This window comes from Oncorhynchus kisutch, linkage group LG23 (assembly GCF_002021735.2).
Source record: "Oncorhynchus kisutch isolate 150728-3 linkage group LG23, Okis_V2, whole genome shotgun sequence".
NCBI classification, from domain to species: Eukaryota; Metazoa; Chordata; class Actinopteri; order Salmoniformes; family Salmonidae; genus Oncorhynchus; species Oncorhynchus kisutch.
The window spans coordinates 13,787,731-13,808,037 of record NC_034196.2 but is presented as its reverse complement, the minus strand read 5'-3'; the positions used below and the strand labels follow the sequence as shown (position 1 = coordinate 13,808,037).

At 42.5% G+C, this 20,307-nt stretch overlaps 2 protein-coding genes across 4 annotated transcripts in view; both read right to left on the bottom strand.

Annotated features, from left to right (window-relative positions):
* Window positions 1-8,261: 8,261 nt before the first annotated feature.
* brf2 (BRF2 general transcription factor IIIB subunit) lies at window positions 8,262-11,082 on the bottom strand. Its single transcript, XM_020458445.2, has 4 exons — window positions 10,713-11,082; window positions 10,476-10,535; window positions 10,021-10,342; window positions 8,262-9,891 (listed from the first exon to the last, which is right to left on the bottom strand). Exons 1-4 carry the CDS (start codon window positions 10,867-10,869, stop codon window positions 9,021-9,023), a joined length of 1,410 nt encoding a protein of 469 aa, XP_020314034.1. The 5' UTR covers window positions 10,870-11,082; the 3' UTR covers window positions 8,262-9,020.
* Window positions 11,083-11,257: 175 nt separating this feature from the next.
* The window catches only part of rab11fip1b (RAB11 family interacting protein 1 (class I) b), a 33,437-nt gene continuing 24,387 nt past the window's right edge, over window positions 11,258-20,307 (bottom strand). For 2 of the 3 annotated variants that reach the window (XM_031803305.1, XM_031803304.1), the window contains exons 4-6: window positions 18,196-19,830; window positions 17,158-17,272; window positions 11,258-12,697 (exon numbers count right to left, since the gene is read on the bottom strand). In XM_031803305.1, coding sequence (XP_031659165.1) covers window positions 12,500-12,697; window positions 17,158-17,272; window positions 18,196-19,830 — 1,948 coding nt within the window. In that variant the 3' untranslated portion in view covers window positions 11,258-12,499. The remainder of the gene's footprint in view (window positions 12,698-17,157; window positions 17,273-18,195; window positions 19,831-20,307) is intronic. The other variant, XM_031803307.1, reaches the window with a different exon arrangement.

The following is a 20,307-nucleotide window of genomic DNA, read 5'->3' as shown; positions in this document are numbered from 1 at the left end:
CTCGATCCTGACTAGTGTCCCAGTCCCTGACGCTAAAAAACATCCCCACAGCATGATTTCATCTTGGCCATGTTCTGTTATAATCTCCACCCGGCACAGCCAGAATAGGACTGGCCACCCCTCATAGCCTGGTTCCTCTCTAGGTTTCTTCCTAGGTTTTGGCCTTTCTAGGGAGTTTTTCCGAGCCACCGTGCTTCTACACCTACATTGCTTGCTGTTTGGGGTTTTAGGCTGGGTTTCTGTACAACACTTTGAGATATCAGCTGATGTAAGGGCTACATAAATACATTTGTTTTGATGCTGCCACCACCATGCTTCACCGTAAGGATGGAGCCAGGTTTCCTCCAGACGTGATGCTTGGCATTCAGGCCAAAGAGTTCAATCTTTGTTTCATCAGACCAGAGAATCTTGAGTCTTTAAATTGTCTTTTGTCAAACTCCAAGCGGGCTGTCATGTGCCTTTTACTGAGGAGTGTCTTCCGTCTGGCCAATCTACCATAAAGGCCTGATTGGTGGAGTGCTGCAGAGATGGTTGTCCTTCTGGAAAGTTCTCCCATCTCCACAGAAGAACTCTGGTGCTGACCTGACCAAGGCCCTTCTCCCCCGATTGCTCAATTTGGCTGTGAGGCCAGCTCAAGGAATAGTCTTGGTGGATCCAAAAATATTCCATATTTGTGCCTCGACACAATCCTGTCTAGGCGCTCAATGGGCAATTCCTTTGACATCATGGCTTGGTTTTTGCGCTGACATGCACTTTCAACTGTGGGACCTTTTTTAGACAGATGTGTGCCTTTCCAAATCATGTACAATCAATTGAATTTACCACAGGTGGACTCCAAACAAGTTGTAGAAACATCTCAAGGATGATCAATGGAAATAGGATGCACCTGAGCTCAATTTCGAGTCTCATAGCAAAGGGTCTGAATTTTTACATTGGGACAGACACAGTGGCGGTTTTAGCATGGTCACGTCCTGACCATAGAAAACCTGTATTTTCTATGGTAGAGTAGGTCAGGGCGTGACTAGGGGTTTTTGATCTAGTTTATATTTTCATTATTTCGAACAATGTGACAAGTATGTAAATCTTGGTGGGGCAAACAAAAAACCAAAACAATCGATGCACACTAGCATAGCTACTACACAAGACTAAACAATACATTAATTGCACTATAAAGGTGACAAATTATCCCCATAAACTGTTTGGGACTACATTTTAAGCTGTCGCAACAGCAGAGCTTTCAATTCAGCACCATTCACCGGGTGAATCCATACCACCACTACATCTGGCTATCATTGGAGCCTTGTCTGGCAGCAAAACAGTTAATTCAGCCTCATTTACTGCCTTTTTAAAAAAGATAGCTGATGGGGCTGACTTTCTTAAACAAATGTGGTTTCTAATGACAATTGACATGTACAAACTATGGCATAAGGGAACGACGATTGGATAAGAGGCAATCTGTAATTTCGATTAAGACATTAATGAGCAAGCTAGGATGGATGTTGTCAATATAACTGTTCGTTCAGAACATTTGAAATGTACAGCGATAGAATTCAGAACATGGTCCATTCTTACAGTATTCTCCATGTACACCAAGTCAGAACCGTAGGATAAATAAAGAGGGCATATACTGTAAGCAGACAATGAAAGGTCTTACAATATTCGATGATTACATCAATGATTTCTCTGAAACAGGCTACAGGCATCATGTGCACCACCAATTCAGAACAGTAGGCTAAGGAACTAAATGATTAGGGTGAGGCACATGGGCTACTAACAGCTTACTACACAACATACACTTAGTATTACTTTATTAGCTACAGTATACACATCTCCCTGGCATATTACATAAATTATGCAGCAGCATACAATACATTTTTGGACTCAACTTGGACTCAACTGGTACTCACTTCAATAGGAATGTGGCGCTCAGTCGTTCTTGTGGGCACATGTTATCGTCAAACTTTCTCATCAAAGTCTGGCATTCTCTGGATTTGTGGTGCTTTCAAGACAACTGGGAACTCAAGATTGAATCATGACGTCAGTGATCTTCAGGTTACCGCTCTAAAAAAAAGGCCCAAGTTCCCGACATGGATTTCTGAGTTGGATGACCGTTCAAAACATATTTTCCCAGTCAGAGCTAGTTTTTGTTCGAGTTCCCAGTTGTCTTGAACTCACTGAAGTCTGAGATTTCCCAGTTCCGAGTTTCCAGTTGTTTTGAATGGGGCATAAGCAGGGGCGAAGCCAGAGGGGTTTCCGGTGGGCACTGGTCACCCCTGACATCTGATTGGCCACCCTGGGTGCCACCTCAAAATTGAATTCCCTACTGGCAGTTTGATGCTGATTGACATCTCATTTCACCTGTTGTTGAAAGAAGCATTTATTTTGACGTTAGGTGGCGCATTTTTCAAATCGAGGACGAGGAAGAGAAAATATTAATGTAGGTTGCGAGATACAGAAGAAGAAGAATAAGAATAACATACAGAAGAAGAAGAGAGAATATTTCCACAGCTCCACAAGCTCTTTTCGCGATTGGCGAAAGCATCATATTTGAAGTAAGGAATTGGATGCTTAGAGTGTCTTATTTCTGCATAGGGTAAATTAAACATGAAAAGAAATGGAGATGACTTATTTTTAAATGAGCACAAACAGGCAGATCAGGTGTAAACAGACCCAAGTCCTTGCATCACCACCGGACCCCAGAGCAGCTCCCTACCTGAGGCTAGTCAGAGTCAGGCTAATCAGAGTCAGTGTGGTCAAACTTCACAAGGACCCAGTCTACCACCACCACGTCAGAGCATCTACCAGGCAGTCAGTCACATGCCCAGTTCAGAATTTAAGTTTAGCTTAATCTTGTAATAGATGATTTTGTCAGATTAAGCCTCACTTTAAAATGTTGGTTGTTGAGTCATGTGTTTTCTTGTTTTGATGGCTGTGGCATTTTTATTGTGATTATATACTTATTATTCTTGTGTTATTTTAATGTAATAGATGTATCAAGGAATGACACAGAGACCTCTGACTCTGAGCTAGACAGTGAGCCAGAGCTGCCAGGAGATGTCATCGAGTCCCTCCCAACTGCGTCAAGCACCAGATATGCTGTTCCAAAAGGACCCAATGGTAGGCCAGGCCTATACTTTAAACTACACATTATAGTTAGCAGCTGTTAGTATCTAATCTTGTGGATCCCTTAATTATACATTTCCATAGAGATATGACACATTATTTAACGTGTATTTCAGACATTTCAAGATCCAGAGAAGAGGGTCCTGTACAGCCGTGTTTGAAAACATTTCCCAGAACTCAGCATGGCACTAGGAAAAGAGCTCCTGGTATAAGGACATTTCATGGCTTGAATATTCTGTAAGTCAAGATTCGACTTAATGTTTCACCTGTAGGCATTTTTCTCTGCCCAATACACCTGAATCGGCCTTCACATCCCAATCATGATTTTTTAACTGGAAAAAGGCGCTGTTTAAAGATTCTGGGTTTAAGCTCCATTCAAAGGCAGAGCATCATATCAATGCTATGTATGCTTGGAATCAGCATAAAAGGGCTATTGACAGCAACTCATCAATGTTAGATGTCATCAATGAGGACCGTAAAAAAAAAGAAGGAAAACTGCACTTATATTAAAACTATTTCAAATGTGCTTCTATTAACTGCCACTCAAAATATAGCGCAGAGAGGTAATCGAGTCTGATGTTGCTCACAAATAAACTTTGATTTGATGTTTATCCTTTAAAGCTTGGAAAAGAGACCATTAAACCGCGACTTGGACAACACACCGTCTCCACTGTATAGCAGGCTAGTGATTGCTTTGCAAAGCTTGTAGTTAGCCACTGATTCCTTCCAAACCACTCATTGTTGAATTTACGATTTCCAACTTGTTGTGTAATGTTTATGTCCAATGACCGATGAGCACTGATACATTTATCTATAATTTCTCTTCATAAGGATTGAAAAGGATTTGCCAGTAGATTGTCGACTTGATTCATGAAGATGACTGCTTGTCTAGCTTGCTAGCTAAGATTTTGAACGTATGAGATTGACATCAGTCCAATCAAAGCTACGGTAGATATAACGTGATTTGATGTCCTTTTATCTGTGGTCAACGACCTCGAGCCTTCTTGGATGGGCAGTTCTAATGTAAATCTATGGCAGCACCCAAGGGACTAGAATTTTCAAGCTCTCAACGTAGATTTTGCAGTGACGTAGTGTCCCCATGAGTGACAGAACACTGAGCCAATCACGACGCAACTAGAGAACATTACCAACAACTGCGCTCTGTATTTTCCACTGGCTGCCCCTGGCTGCACCTGTTAATTAACAGGTGTGCCTTGTTAAAAGTACATTTTTGGATTTTCTTTTCTTTCCTTAATGCATTTGTGACAAGGTAGTGGTGTTAAACAGAGGATAGCCCTATTTGGTAAAAGACCAAGTCCATATTATTGCAAGAACAGCTCAAATAAGCAAAGAGAAAAGATAGTTCATAATTACTTTAAGACATGAAGGTCAGTCAATCCCGAAAACTTCAAGGACTTTTAAAGTTTCTTCAATGCAGTGCTATGATGAAACTGGCTCTCATGAGGACCGCCACAGGAAAGGAAGACCCAGAGTTACCTCTGCTGCAGAGGATACGTTCATTAGAGTTACCAGCCTCAGAAATTGCAGCTCAAATAAATGCTTCACAGAGTACAAGTAACAGACACATCTCAACATCAACTGTTCAGAGGAGACTGCGTGAATTAGGCCTTCATGGTCAAATTGCTGCATAGAAACCACTACTAAAGGACACCAATAATAAGAAGAGACTTGCTTGGGCCAAGAAACACAAGCAATGGACATTAGACCAGTGGAAATCTGTCCTTTGGTATGATGAGTCCAAATGTAAGATCTTTGGTTCCAACCGTCGTATTTTGTGAAACGCAGAGTAGGTGAATGGATGATCTCCGCATGTGTGGTTCCCGCCGTGAAGCAAGGAGGTGTGATGGTGTGGGTGTGCTATGCTGGTGACACTGTCGTAATTTATTTAGAATTCAAGGCACACTTAACTTCTTAATGATCCCTTCACGCACTAATCCCGTTAATGGGTTTGATTTGACAACACCCAGTGAAATAGCAGTGCGCGAAATTCAAAAACAGAAATACTCATAATAATAATTAATACATCATACAAGTGTTATACATCGGATTAAAGATGAATTTCTTGTTAATCCAGCCACAGTGTCAGATTTCAAAAGGGCTTTACGGCTAAAGCAAACCATGCTATTATCTGAGGACAGCACCCCATCAAACATACACATGAAAATCATAATTCAAACCACCAGGCACGACACAAAAGTCAGAAATAAAATATATAATTCATGCCTTACCTTTGAAGATCTTCTTCTGTTGGCACTCCAAAATGTCCATTAAACATCACAAATAGTCCTTTTGTTCGATTAATACTGTCATTATATTCCCAAAATGTCCATTTATTTGGCGCTTTTGATTCTGAAAATACACCGGTTCCAACTCACACAAAATAAATACAAAATATCTAATAAGTTACCTGTAATCCTGATCCAAACATTTCAAACAACTTTCCTAATACAACTTTAGGTATTTTTTATATAAATAATTGATCAAATTTAAGACGGAATAAACTGTGTTCAATAGCAGACAAAAACAAAGTGGAGCGAGCATTCAGGTCGCGCGCCCCAACCACAACAGTACACTTTTTTCTGGATGGTTTGTCCTCGAGGTTTCGCCTGCCAAATAAGTTCTGTTATACTCACAGACATAATTTTAACAGTTTTGGAAACTTTAGTGTTTTCTATCCCAAAAATATCCTAGCTTCTGGGCCTGAGTGGCAGGCAGTTTACTTTGGGCACACTTTTCATCCGGACGTGAAAATGGTGCCCCTAGCTTTTTAACCAGCATGGCTTCCACAATATTCTGCAGTGAAATGAATGAATGTAAACTTCAGACTTCAACTGTATATATATATATATGCAACCAACAGTGCAATTTTTAAGTTAAAATAAAGTCCGAAGTTTACATACACTTAGGTTGGAGTCATTAAAACTTATTTTTCAACCACTCCACAAATTTCTTGTTAACAAACTATAGTTTTGGCAAGTAGGTTAGGACATCTACTTTGTGGATGACACAACTAGTTTTTCCAACAAATGTTTACAGACAGATTATTTCACTTATAATTCCAGGAAATTATGTCATGGCTTTAGAAGCTTCTGATAGGCTAATTTACATCATTTGAGTCAATTGTAGGTGTACCTGTCGATGTATTTCAAGGCCTACCTTCAATCTCTGCCTCTGCTTGACATCATGGGAAAATCAAAAGAAATCAGTCAAGAACTCAGAAAAAAATTGTTGACCTCCACAAGTCTGATTCATCCTTGGGAGCAATTTCCAAATGCCTGAATGTACAACGTTCATCTGTACAAACAATAGTACGCAAGTATAAACACCATTGGACCACGCAGCCGTCATACCGCTCAGGAAGGAGACGCGTTCTGTCTCCTAGAGATTTACATACTGTGGTGCGAAAAGTGCCAATCAATCCCAGAACAACACCAAAGGACCTTGTGAAGATGCTGGAGGAAACAGGTACAAAAGTATCTATATCCACAGTAAAACAAGTCCTATATCGACATAACCTGAAAGGCCGCTCAGCAAGGAAGAAGCCACTGCTCCAAAACCACCATAAAAAAAGCCAGACTACAGTTTGCAACTGCACATGGGGACAAAGATCATACTTTTTGGAGAAATGTCCTCTGGTCTGATGAAACAAAAATAGAACTGTTTGGCCATAATGACCATCATTATGTTTGTAGGAAAAAATGGGAGGCTTGCAAGCCAAAGAATACCATCCCAACCGTGAAGCACAGGAGTGGCAGCATCATGTTGTGGGGGTGCTTTCCTGCAGGAGAGACTGGTGCATTTCACAAAATAGATGGCATCATGAGGAGGGACAATTATATGGATGTATTGAAGCAACATCTCCAGACATCAGTTTATTTATAGCTTGGTCGCAAATGGGTCTTCAAATGGACAATGATCCCAAGCATACTTCCAAAGTTGTGGCAAAATGGCTTAAGGACAACAAAGTCAAGGTAATGGAGTGACCATCACAAAACCCTCACCTCAATCCTATAGAAGATTTGTGGGCAGAACTGAAAAAGAGTGTGCAAGCAAGGAGGCCTACAAACCTGACTCAGTTACACCAGCTCTGTCAGGAAGAATGGGCCAGAATTCACCCAACTTATTGTGGGAAGCTTGTGGAAGGCTACCCGAAACGTTTGACCCATGTTAAACAATTTAAAGGCAACGCTACCAAATACTAATTGAGTGTATGTAAACTTCTGACCCACTGGGAAGGTGATGAAAGAAATAAAAGCTGAAATAAATCATTCTCTCTATTTTTCTGACATTTCACATTCTTAAAATAGAGTGGTGATCCTATTTTTACTAGAATTAAATGTCAGGAATTGTGAAAAACTGAGCCTTGGATACAGCCAATATTGCTCCAAACGCGGATCACTCGCTCACAGCCAGTAAGGATCCAAACCCCCCTCCTTTCCCAAACTTTTCTCGTCAAATCTACACAAATCACGTAGGTCATCTATTTTGGATTCAAAACGGCAAATTTCAACAAAAAGGTGACTAGTTTGCCTCCCTGTGATAAGTGTGTGAATTGGACCATTTTCCTGTCCTGCTAAGCATTCAAAATGTTATGAGTACTTTTGGGTGTCATGGAAAATGAAGTAAAAAGTACATTATTTTCTTTAGGAATGTAGTAAAGTAAAAGTTGTCAAAAATATAAATAGTAAAGTACAGATACCCCAAAAAACGACTTAAGTACTGCTTTAAAGTATTTCGACTTATAAGTACTTTACACCACGGATCATTTCCTGTTTCCATCAGGCCGGTCTGACTTTTTTCCCCATGCGTCAAGTAATTCATTTGCATGAAATGTTTGGATAAGGTATGGGCAACTTTTATGGGGGTGGGGGCAACAAAACATCTGAACTCCTCATGAGGGGCTGCAGTGTCTAGCGGGTCTCCATACCCACATAGTCAGAACCGGCCCTAGCCTTTTGGGGCCCCGATATTCTACGTTGGTTCAACGCCATTTCATTGAAATTACATGGAAACAACATTGATTTAACCAGTGTGTGCCCAGTGGGATATGAATGGACTGACAAGAGGAGTACATGGAGAGGCAAGACTACAGGTAGGCAATAACTAGAATGCACTAATCCAAGTAAAAAAAAGATGTATACTTTATTGTGACAAGTAAACAGTGACTGTCCACAAATCCCACCTGTGGTTGCTATGGTAACAGTCCTCTCACCACAACATCAGTAAAAAAACAGAACGTGGCTTCAGAAAGTTCAAATCTAGATGACTAATGCCTAACTTATGTAAAAATGAATATAAATATTTTAGGCTGACAGCTGTAAACAACCTAATAACCAACAGTGCTGACTGTTTGAAAAAACTATTTTAGGCTACAGGCTGTGCTGTGACAACATTGACACTAATTAGGCGAATGTGCTCCAAAATCACTGACAGCCGGCCTGAGATAATGAACTGAGTTTAGGCCACTGTAATTAGTCAAATAGATAATTTGCAAAGAACCAAAGCTAAGGAGTCTATTGGGCCACTTCAAGTACTGTATATGGGCTTGTTTTCCAGTTTGAAGTACCGACCATTTAGTAACATATTTGGATGCACACACACCTTCAATGCAATAAAATTGATCAGCCAAAGAAGAATCTTTCAAATAAACTAACACATTAAGGATACAATCACCATTAAAATGAATATAGTTCTAAACACTGTTGGTGAGTGTTTTGAAATAAGTAGATTTAATGTGTTGCCTTATGACCTGAAGGGTACAAGAGATTATTCAATATTCATACAAAATAAATAGCCAAATCGTTGTATTATAATGCATTACAGATCAGACAGCGCAGTATAGCTAAGTCACCTGGTTACAATGTGATCCCTTCCTGTCAGAACTCATCATCAGAGGAAGCTAATGCCTCTTTAGCCTCAACATAGTCTCTGATCTCCTGAGGAGTACGGATGTAACTGTCAATCTCACTGTCTGAGATCTCCTCATCACCAGTCACCTCCACCATCGGGACCTGCACCCTCCTTATCTTAGCGTACCTCACAGAAGGGGGTTCAAACAAACTCCTCTTACCAGAGTTTGGTACTGAGGGCTGGCTGTGCTGAGAGTCTGTGCCAGGCCCCGTATGTGGCAACCCCTCCATTACAACAGTGTATGTCAGGTCAACATCTCCTTGTTGCTGGACGCTCCCGGTGTCTGGCTCCCCCACAAAGGGTTCTTTAGGGGTCTGCCCTGGGGTCTGGGATGAGACTGCACCCTCCAGGCAGGTCGTGTTGGTGTGGGATCCAGGTAGGGAGTCCTCTAAACTTGGTGGGAGTACTGATTCAGAGGCCAGGGCTTCCTCGTGACTGCTCAGGGCCCTCCTCAGTAGGGTGAGTCTATGGTTCAGGATGTCATCCACCATCTGTATCACAGTCTGGGGTGTCACCTCATCCCCCCTCAGCCAGGGCAGCTCCTGGCCCAGCTTACACAGCACCTCCTTCAGCTCGGTCACCCGCTTCGGAGCTATGGAGGACTTGGTCACCTTGGCCATCTGGCAAAACCTGGCCAGTGTGTATTTGAGCCGGGTCTGTGTGGGTTTCAGGGACTGCCAAGCCAGGAAGATGGAGGCCGTGAGGATGGGGATGGGCTGGCGGCCAGTCACTAGCCAGGCATCTGCAGCCAGCTCCAACAGGACAGCAGCTCGCTTTGTCAAATCCTTGGAGGACTCCGACAACTCTTCATGGACATGTTGAGGACTTAGTTTGTATCTGACAGAGAAAGGAGAGAAAAATAATAAGCATCAAATGTCTACCTAATAACAACATGTGCTATGTCAGGCAATTTATTTATCATCAGGCAATCAAGGCTAATGTTTATAGTTGAGGTGATTGACTTACGCCTGACAGTGTGTCTCCAGTAGGTTAATGATACTGGTGGGGGGAGCCTCTATCTTCAGAGTCTTCAACATCTCCTGGTAGACCACACCTATCAGCCTGGGGTTCGCCTCCAGGAGACAACAAATGGTTCCCATGGCGATGGGCCAGCTGTGCTGCCTGCAGGTCGCCAGCACGCAGCATCCTGCCAGAACCTCTTTCTTCTGCAGACTAACCCTGATGAAGTTAGGGTGCTCATAGGCCTGCTTAAAATGGGTCTCTGCAGTCTCCTCCATGAGGAAAGTGAGTCTGAGAATACGACAGAGAGCACGCACCCGGTGTATGCCTGTTTGGAGGAAGTGATACATTATTGCCAGCCAAACATGATTAAAATACACAGCATTTTGTGATATCCAACCCTCACATTGTGTCAGGAACAGGTAGTCAGTAGTTCTACAGGGAAACGGTGCAGTTCCTACCATTGATTAGATTCCGGCATGGCTTCTTGTCCACTTCTGTGCTATTACTGTATCTTACATCTACAGGACCAAAACAAGCAGACAAGGAAATACAAACAAAGTGTTCAATTAAATCAGTCACAATATAGACAGCAGGCATGTGGAATAGCCTTAGAGAAGACTGCATGACCTACACTCAGTAGGAAAGCACATTCTTAGCTGCATAAATATTTGTGCTAAGATGGTGACGTTAGCTACCTGTGCCCTGTGTCTCTTCACTTCGGGTAGTGGTGAGTAGACCTTCGGATACCACAGCGCCACAATCTGCACATACAAGTTGTGGCTGTGAATAATGTTCGTCGTCCACTATGTCGAGCGAGCCACACTCCGGACACTTCAGACCGACAGTAGCCATCTTCAGGTTGATGTATGTTGGTTAAAGTTAGCTAGCAAATCATAAACTTGTGAGTCAATACCATTCATGTGCTGTGAACGACCAATGAACGTTTCGAGTTCTTAATGTGAGCTCAGCCTTTATAATCCGTGTAGGAACAAGGCACCCTTACTTTCGTTCCGCTATTGAAAACTACTGCAACGTTCTTTTGGAACAGCGCATTTTATCCATACGTTACGTTCATCGCGTGTAATCGATGCGTCAAGCTTTATTTAAAGGTTTATCACAATATATTAATACACACTTTACAGATGAGAGAGCGATAGAAAGTGTGCGAGTGAGAGACAAAGATAGAAAGTGGTGTGTGTGTGTGTGTGTTTGTCAACCTATGGCTAAATAAATTACATGATTTTTTGAAAATGAGTCTTTATTTTATCATTGTAAAATAGGCTTTACATGGATCAAATATAAATGTTCCGACTTTCACCTAATCTCTCGTGGACAGATGTAATTGAGCGTTTGACGCAATTACGTGGGATACATGAGATTTTAGTTCTGGGTGTCCCGAGATGAACTTTCACCCAACTATACAGTAATAATTTGTATGACCAAAAGCAGACCAACATACAGTAGCAAGATGTGTCAGAGTATCTACCTATGGCCAGTGGTAGCTGGTTTAAGAAAAGTCTCTGAATATCAATAGCTTTCTTCACAAGGAAATGCCACTTTGAACGGTGTCTATAGGTTACACCCATGCAATTTGTTTCCAGAGGTGCACCTGTCAGTGAGATTGCCTTTTGATGAATGCACTCTCGATTCATTGCATAGTCCACACTTCCCAGTAAACTTTGCTTATCTGTAGACTAAATTGTAATACTTATCAATCCATGTTTATCCCTTAAGACTAGCAACTTATCAATTATTTCCTCCTCAAAGTGATTCAACATGAAGTTGACAATAGGAAAAGGACATCTCAATATGTACAACATTTATACGAGTTATATAGTATCAGGGAATAATATATGTACCTCATAGACAAGCAATACAAACACTTTACCAACAGGTATTACTCATTATGTGATTATAATTCATTGTAATACTTGTCATAAACATGTATGACACCTTATTATACCGGTCTGTCTGCTTTACATAAAGTGTTACCAAATATGCAAACTCCACTGTTCTGTTGGAGCTTTCATTATTTATTATTCAATTCATTCTTCAGTGTCATTGCGCTGGATTTAACCTTCATATGATACTCCGCTCAAGAAAATCAAAACATTAATAGAATATCACTCATCGCAAGAAAATCAAAACATTAATACTAAGAAAAATCTAACTGTCAAAAACATAAGGCAACTTCCCACAGGCCTATTTAAACTTGTGCTTTGTTGTTCTTATACTGTCTTTACACACCATAAAGTTACAAAATCCTTCAGTCAAAACGTTATGAGCAATCAAATAGTCAACAATCAAAATGTAATGAACAAAAGTGCACCTGTTCAGTAGAAACAGAAAGCCAGTGCTTGGTATGGTATACTGTACATGGGTGTCAGGTGAATTCAGACTGAAATATTCAACCAGCCCAATACATGTGCATTGAGGAAGATACACATTTTAGTAAAGCCCTGCTCTGAATGATTAGGAACACTCATTTGAGTGAGTTCATGGTCATCAGGATACTGGGTTGCTCCTCGATGATGCGCACCAGCAGGTTGTCAATGTACTGCTCCAGCTCCTTAATCTTATCGTCCCTTTTGGAGAGCTGCTCCTGCTGCTTTAGCACCAGGGAGATCAGCTCTTCCTGGGTCAGCTGGGAGTAGGGACCTTTGACCTCTGTGTCTTTGACCTAGAAGGAAAAGGAGGCAATGGAGGTGCTACAATCATTCAGTGCCATTTATATTTTTCCATAAACTTCTCTAAGGATACTATATGCCATGAATTATCTATAATGTCTTGCGGCAGGTAGCCTAGTGGTTAAGAGCGTTGGGCCAGTAACTAAAAAGTCACTGGTTTGAATCACCAAGCTGGCAAGGTGGAAAATCTTCCATTCTACCCCTGAGGAAGGCAGTTAACCCCCAACAACAACTGCTCCCTGGGCACTGATGATGTCTGTCAAAGGAACCAAAAAGGGTTTGTCAAAGGGTTCTCCTATGGGGACAGCCGAAGAAGCCTTTTAGGTTCTAGATAGCACCTTTTTTCTTAGACACAATGGGGTCTGATTATTCAGTACACATACAGAGGGGTGTAGTGCCCTCCCTTTAGGTGTGGAAATGCATGTTTTTTTAAATGACGACTTTGATTGAGAAATGACTAACAGATGCATTCTAGAATATAGAATAACGCATCCTCCAATTGCAACGTCTGCCTATGCCCACACATTGTCTCAATAAATTCATATTTTTTTTTTTTTGCCCTTTTTCACCCCAATTGGTATTTACGGTCTTGTCCCATCGCTGCAACTCCTGCACGGACTCGGGAGAGGCGAAGGTCAAGAGCAGTGTGTTCCGAAACAACCCAGCCAAGCCGCACTGCTTCTTGACACAATGCCCGCTTAACCCGGAAGCCAGCCGCACTAATGTGTCAGGGGAAACACTGTACACCTGGTGACCGTGTCAGCGATGGGACAAGACCATCTCTGCCGGCCAAACCATCCCCTAACCCGGACAACGCTGGGCCAATTGTAGACCGCCCCATGGGTCTCCCGGTCACAGCCGGCTATGACAGAGCCTGGACTTGAAACAGGATTTCGAATGGCACAGCTAGCATAGACTGGCTATACATCCTGCCAAGTTGCGTGCTCAGTTGAGTTTTGGCCGCATGAGGGAAAAAAAAGTGACAGGTGTTTTTGGTGTAACAGTAATATAGGCCTACTACTACGCTGTTATATTCAGGTCTGTTATGTAAATACTAAATCAATCATTAGGCCTATTTGATCTTGCAAGACATAGGATACACTCAAGTTCATTAAATGCGTTATACATGAGCCCAAGTCCAGAAATAGTTTTGAGGACAGACGTCTTAGCAGCCTGGTCTCGGACTAATGTACCATAGTAAATGTAAATCCGGGACACTGAAATTAGTATATGTTACAATTGGTACGGTTACATAAGACAGGTTGCTTAAGGCAAAAATGAAAGTAAGGTGGCTGGTCAAGTGTATAACGCGAACATCTAACATTGTTCAAATCTCATCATGGACAACTTTAGCATTTAAGCTAATTAGTAACTTTGCAACTACTTTTTAGCTACTTTGCAACTACTTAGCATGTTAGCTTCCCCTTCCCCTAACCTTGCAAAGTAGTTGTAAAGTTATGTGAGAAAGCTGTTCATTGACTCAGCATACAACAACACCCTTGTTCCCTCCAAGCTTAGGACCCTGGGACTGAACAACTCCCTCTGCAACTGGATCCTGGACATCCTGACGAGCCAACCCCAGCTGGTGAGGGTTGGCAACATCACCTCCGCCATTCTCACCCTCAACACGGGGGCCCCACAGGGGTGTGCGCTTAGTCCCCTCCTGTACTCCCTGTTCACCCATGACTGCGTGGACCCACACAACTTCAACACCATCATCAAGTTTGCTGACGACATGACAATGTGGTGCTGGGAAAACAGCCTGTCCCTCAACGTCAGTAAGACCAATGAGCTGATCGTGGACTACAGGAAATGGGCCACCCCCATACACATCCACGGGGCTGTAGGGGAGCGGGCCAGGAGCTACAAGTTCCTCGGTGTCTAAATCACTAAGGACTTAAATAGTCCACTCACACACGTAAACTTGTGAAGGCGTGACAGCGCCTCTTCCCCCTCAGGAGGTTGAAAAGGTTTGGCATGGGCCCTCAAATCCTCAAAAGGTTCTACAGCTGCACCATTGAGAGCATCTGGACTTTTTAAAATATGTTTGTTATTTAACCTTTATTGTACTAGGCATTTAACTGGCTGCATCATTGCTTGGTATGGCAACAGCACCACCCTTGGTCGCATGGTGCTTCAGAGGTTGGTGCCGACAACCCAGTACATCACTGGGGCCAAGCTCCCTGCCATCGAGGACCTCTATATCAGGTGGTGTGAAATACCAGCCACCCATAGACTGTTCTCTCTGCTTTCGCACAGAAAGCGGTACCGGTGTATCAAGTCTGACACCAAAAAGCTCCTGAACAGTTTCTATCCCCAAGCCATAAGACTGCTAAATAGCTAACAGAGTGGCTACACAGACTGAGTTGACCCTTGTATTTCTGTTGTTGTCTCTATGCACACTGAAACTACAACACACACATAACATGCAGTCACATTTATACTGACTCAATACACATACATACAACCATAATTGGTTGTACCGCTACTTTATTTATCATATATCCTGATGCCTAATCACCTTACCCCTATACATATCTACAGTTGAAGTCGTAAGTTTACATAAGTTTACATACATTTAGGTTGGAGGCAAACCTGACCACACCAGCTCTGTCAGGAGGAATGGGCCAGAATTCACCCAACTTATTGTGGGAAGCTTGTGGAAGGCTACCTGACACGTTTGACCCAAGTTAAACAATGTAAAGGCAATGCTACCAAATACTAATTGAGTGTATGTAAACTTCTGACCCACTGGGAATGTGATGAAAGAAAAGCTGAAATAAATCACTCTACTATTATTCTGACATTTCACATTCTTAAAATAAAGTGGTGATCCTAACTGACCAAAGACAGGGAATTTTTACGAGGATTAAATGTCAGGAATTGTGGAAAAACTGAGTTTAAATGTATTTGGCTAAGGTGTATGTAAACTTCCGACTTCAACTGTACATCTTTTGTCTTGCCCATTCCCCCTCTGAATGGCACACATACACATGCCATGTCTGAATTGTCTCAAGGCTTAAAAAGTATTCTTTAACCGGTCTCCTCCCCTTTCATGTGCCGTCGACTGGTAAGACGCTTCAGGAGGGAGGTCACGTCGTTTTGGGATTGAGCCCCTGTGTGAGACGAATCAGGAGGAAGTGGTACTTGCTAAGGAAGCGGCGTGACGTCCTTTACACTGGCTAACATAATGTAATATCCTACATAGAGAATCAGTTCAATGTCTAGTTTTTTAGTTTACATTTGGCTGAGTTGTCAACTGACATGAAATCATTAAAAATAAAAATCACCATGTCATTGGATTTGCTAAAAGCCTATTAAAAGCTCTTAAGTATCTGACTCTTTTTTCAATTTTCACCTAAAATGACATACCCAAATCTAACTGCCTGTAGCAAGGATATGCATATTATTGATACCATTTGAAAGGAAACACCTTGAAGTTTGTGGAAATGTGAAATTAAATGTAGGAGAATATAACAAATGCATATTTTTGGACCATCATCTTTGAAACGCAAGAGAAAGGCCATAATGTATTGTTCCAGCCCAGGCGCAAAAAAACAATGAAAACTACAAAAGTGGGCATTTCTGTAGACGTGATTCATACTGGCTGAGGGCATTGTCTGAATGACATCACAATTAAACAACTAGCAGAGAAAAATTACATCTGCATTAATTACTTAGTAGCTAAGTGCTCTTTGATGACATAATATACTGGTACTATACTGTTCCTTTATGTTAAACTCCATAATAATAATATAATAATTAATATAGTACCAGCTATGATTTCCTTTGCACAATTTTTTAAAGTATTGCAAATACAACCTAGTCATAAGTTAGTGGTCAGATGACCGAAGCATACACTGTATGCAGAAAAGTACTTCATACCTACAGCAATATATGGTGGTGGATCTATGATGTTATGGGACTATTTTGCTTCTACTGGTCCTGGGGCCCTTGTTAAGGTCAACGGCATCATGAACTTTACACAGTACTAGGACATTTTAGCCAAAAAACCTGTCCACAAGTATAACTTCCAGCAACCTCAAGCACTGATCAAAATCGACAAAGAAATGGTTAATTGACTATACAATCAACATTTTTCAATGGCCATCTCAGTCTCCGGACTTGGAACCCATTGAAAACCTGTGGTTTGAATTGAACAGGGCAGTCCAAGCACAGACAAAGGATATCAAGGATCTGGAAAGATTCTGTATTGAGGAATGGTCTAAGATCCCGCCCCACGTGTTCTCCAATCTCATTTTTAAAGCCTCATTATCCTCGCAAGGGGAGGGTGCTAAAGTACTGAAAATAGGTGACAATTATTTTGTTAAACAAAATCTTTCTCTAAGCAAGCGTATTAGTATAAAATACAGCTCAGTATTTGTAGTATTTATTTTATCTTTATCAAGGGTGCCAATAATTATGGACCTGACAATATATTCCTTTACAGTACCTTTATCTTCTCTTGAAGGCCCCCGAGGACCCCTGTAGATTTGCCAGCCTGTCCCTCATGGATGTTGGAAGCTGGCTGGTTTTCCAGGGAACTCAAGGGCTTTACTGGGTGTGGCCTGAATCGAGATAGACAGAGAGAGTAAGAGACACTCAAACTTTTCTGAAAAGTATTGTCATTAGAGGATGCAGCATGTGGATGTGGGGGATATCCGAATAAATGCATTTTCTCAAAAAGCAGGTCTGATTATTATAGGTCTCATAGCACAGAAGAAGAAAAAAAAAGAGTTGAAGCTTGCTGCCAACAGTGGGAAACGATTTGTTTGATCAGTTAGACATGACAAGAAATCCGAGCAAGGTTCGTCTTCACAATTTACTCATTCCCACCATATATGACACAATGACAAGAGTATCTATTCTTTCTCTCTTAGATAAGGTTAGACTGCAGAGGATCCACAGTGTACGCACAGTCTGAGTAATGGCATTTTACAGGCTCCACTGAGCTTTGTCAGATTCTACAGGAAGAATAATATGACAAAAAGCAATGAAAGCTACAAAAGGCTGGCATTTCTATAGACGCGATTCATACTGGCTGAGGGCATTGTGTGAATGACATCACAATTAAACAACTAGCAGAAAATAAATTACATCTGCAGTAATTAGTAGCTAAGTGCTCTTTGATGACATAATATACTGCTAATTGCTCTGGGGAGCTATGTTCCTTTTGCTTCATGTTAAACTCCATAATAATTATAGTATAGAGTACCAGCTATGATTTCCTTTGCACAATTTTTGAAAGTATTGCAAATACAACCTAGTCACAAGTTAGTGATTTAATTCAGGAAAGTGCAGCTAAACATTTGATAAGAGAGTAGAAGAGTTTTATAAAGGGTCACATTCATGAAGTGTTCTGGAACAGTGCATTTTACAATCGATTGGGGAGGTTTAGTAATTCTAACTACAGTACATTCTACAGGAGAGGTTTGGTGGACAGCACATAGCTGCTACACGCTACAGGAAAAGGCTGAGATCTCTCTCTCACCTGCGTGTGCTTGAGGCAGACCTGTCCCCTCTCCCTCCTGCCTCCTCTCCACTGTACTGCTCTGTAATGGAGGGCAGAGCTCCAGCATGAAGCAGGGTCTTCTGGCCAGGGACAGAGCTTGTTGTCTGGGGAGGGCAGTCTCTCCTGCCCCCTGATCCCTTCAGGGGCTCGGGGTGGGGTATGGAGGAGGGGGCAGGTGAGGGGAAACATGGGGGCTGGGCAAGTGTAACACATGGTAGTGCCACACCCACCCCGCCATTCTGCTTTTTTACCCAGTTACCTGAGGAAAGCTTACTCGAAGTGGGAGCCCCTGGGCTTTGTAGTTTTCCAGAACTCTGTTTACCAGCTCCCTCCTCTCTAAAGGTGGATGTTATCTTCACTGGAGGCAAGGGAGCACGGGCCTGCTTCGCTGATGTGCTTTTGGTGGGACAGGAGACATCCTCGGCTGGCAGAACATCTGGCGTTGGAAGCTCAGTTGTGTCTCCAACCACACGCTTCTGAAACGGACCTAGATCTGCATCTGTGGAGGTACAACTCTGTTGATTGTGAGAGTCCGGGCTCCCCTGGCGCTCACCAGTTAGACTGTTTTCTACACCACATCCAGAGGACTTCTCCATTCTGCAGTCTTCTGCAAAGGGATTATTTGGACCAAACTCAACCGAAGAGTCATGTTCCTCAGTAATTGATTGCTCATCTAACACATCAACTGTTGGCATTGTCTTCCCTGGAAGGTGCTGGGGCCTGGAGGGTGCTGGACCTTTATTGTGTTTTGCAACCACCAACCCCCCAGTGGCTGATGGCATGGGTTCCTCTGCTTGGTTCCCATGGTGGGTAGAGCTCTGGCCTCCACTGATGTGCTCTGTTGTAGCTGTGGAGGAAGATCTCAGTGGCGTGATCATTTGTACCACACCTTGAGAAACTTTGGACATGGAGGCACCCACTCTGTCCTTATGTCCCTGATTCACACTGGTCATATTCTGGTCCCTCTGTGTCTGGCTTGGAGCCTGGTTTGGTCTGTCAGGAGGCAGTGGAGCAGGACGCTTGTCCCTCCTGACACCGGAATCATCCTGACTAACACTCTCATTTAAGTGCAGGTCATGTTCGCTTCCCACCAATGACGTGGCAGAGCGGCGTCTTGGAGGAGGCTGCGGTTTTGTTGGCGTTTTTTGGGTGAGGGTAGGAGTGGCAGAACCAGGGTTGGACTTACTGGGCCAGTTGTCCTCATGAGCCCATCGCTGGTTGTCTGGAGGCAGTGGAGCAGGGCCCTTATCCTGTCTGACACTGGAATGGTCCTTACCACTAACACTCCCCTGGTTATCCCCACTTCCCACCAATGCCGTGGAAGATTGACATCTGAGGGGAGGGGGCGGTTTTGTTGGCTTTGTTTTAGCGAGGGTAGGTGTGGCACAATGAGATTTACTAGACCAGTTGTCCTTACGAGCCCAGGGCTGATTGATGGGAGCCACAGGGGCAGGGTCTTTCTTCTCCATCAGATTAGTAGACGGGTCAATAGGGTCTCTATTTTCCCTTGCGCCTCTGGGGGAGTCCATAGAACTCTCCAGTTCAGGAGACGAGGACGATAAGAAGGGGTTGGAAGATATAGCAGGCTTTGAAGGGTTCCCCCATGAAGAGGGTCTGGAAGAGCAGGGTTAGGAAGGGGAGGGTGCAGTGAGATATTTTGCTGTTGTTGCTGATGACAAGGTCTAACTACCAAACATTGAAAATGGAAAAACCTTCTAAACTTTTTAAAGAACATAGAATTTGTTTCTAAAGCTAAATGCTATGAAAGTCTTGCTGGAATCCAAACACAAACACATTCCAGTTAGCAGAGAGGTAGTCAATGTAAACGACAAACTACAGAGGTGTTATATAACAAAGTTGTTAATAGTTGCTCATAACTCACACATGGGAGAAAGGGTGGGATTTCATTTTATTATGAGAGGGACATGAAGGTTAGTTATAATGCTTAGGTTAGTAACACACACTAAGGCACGGAAAGGTTTTACATGTAGATTTAAAATAACCAAACATGAATGAAACACACCAAAAGGAGAAATAAAAAAGATAAATCATCTTTCTAGCCTCTGAACCGTGAACTGTTCACATGACCAA

Excerpts from the sequence above, each read along its gene's own strand:
- brf2 (XM_020458445.2), bottom strand. The coding sequence starts at position 10,869 with ATGGCTACTGTCGGTCTGAAGTGTCCGGAGTGTGGCTCGCTCGACATA. Across the intron at positions 10,343-10,475 it reads ATGCCGGAATCTAATCAATG|GCATACACCGGGTGCGTGCT; the intron begins GTAGGAACTGCA and ends TCCTCCAAACAG. Across the intron at positions 9,892-10,020 it reads CTGGAGACACACTGTCAGGC|ATACAAACTAAGTCCTCAAC; the intron begins GTAAGTCAATCA and ends TTTCTCTGTCAG.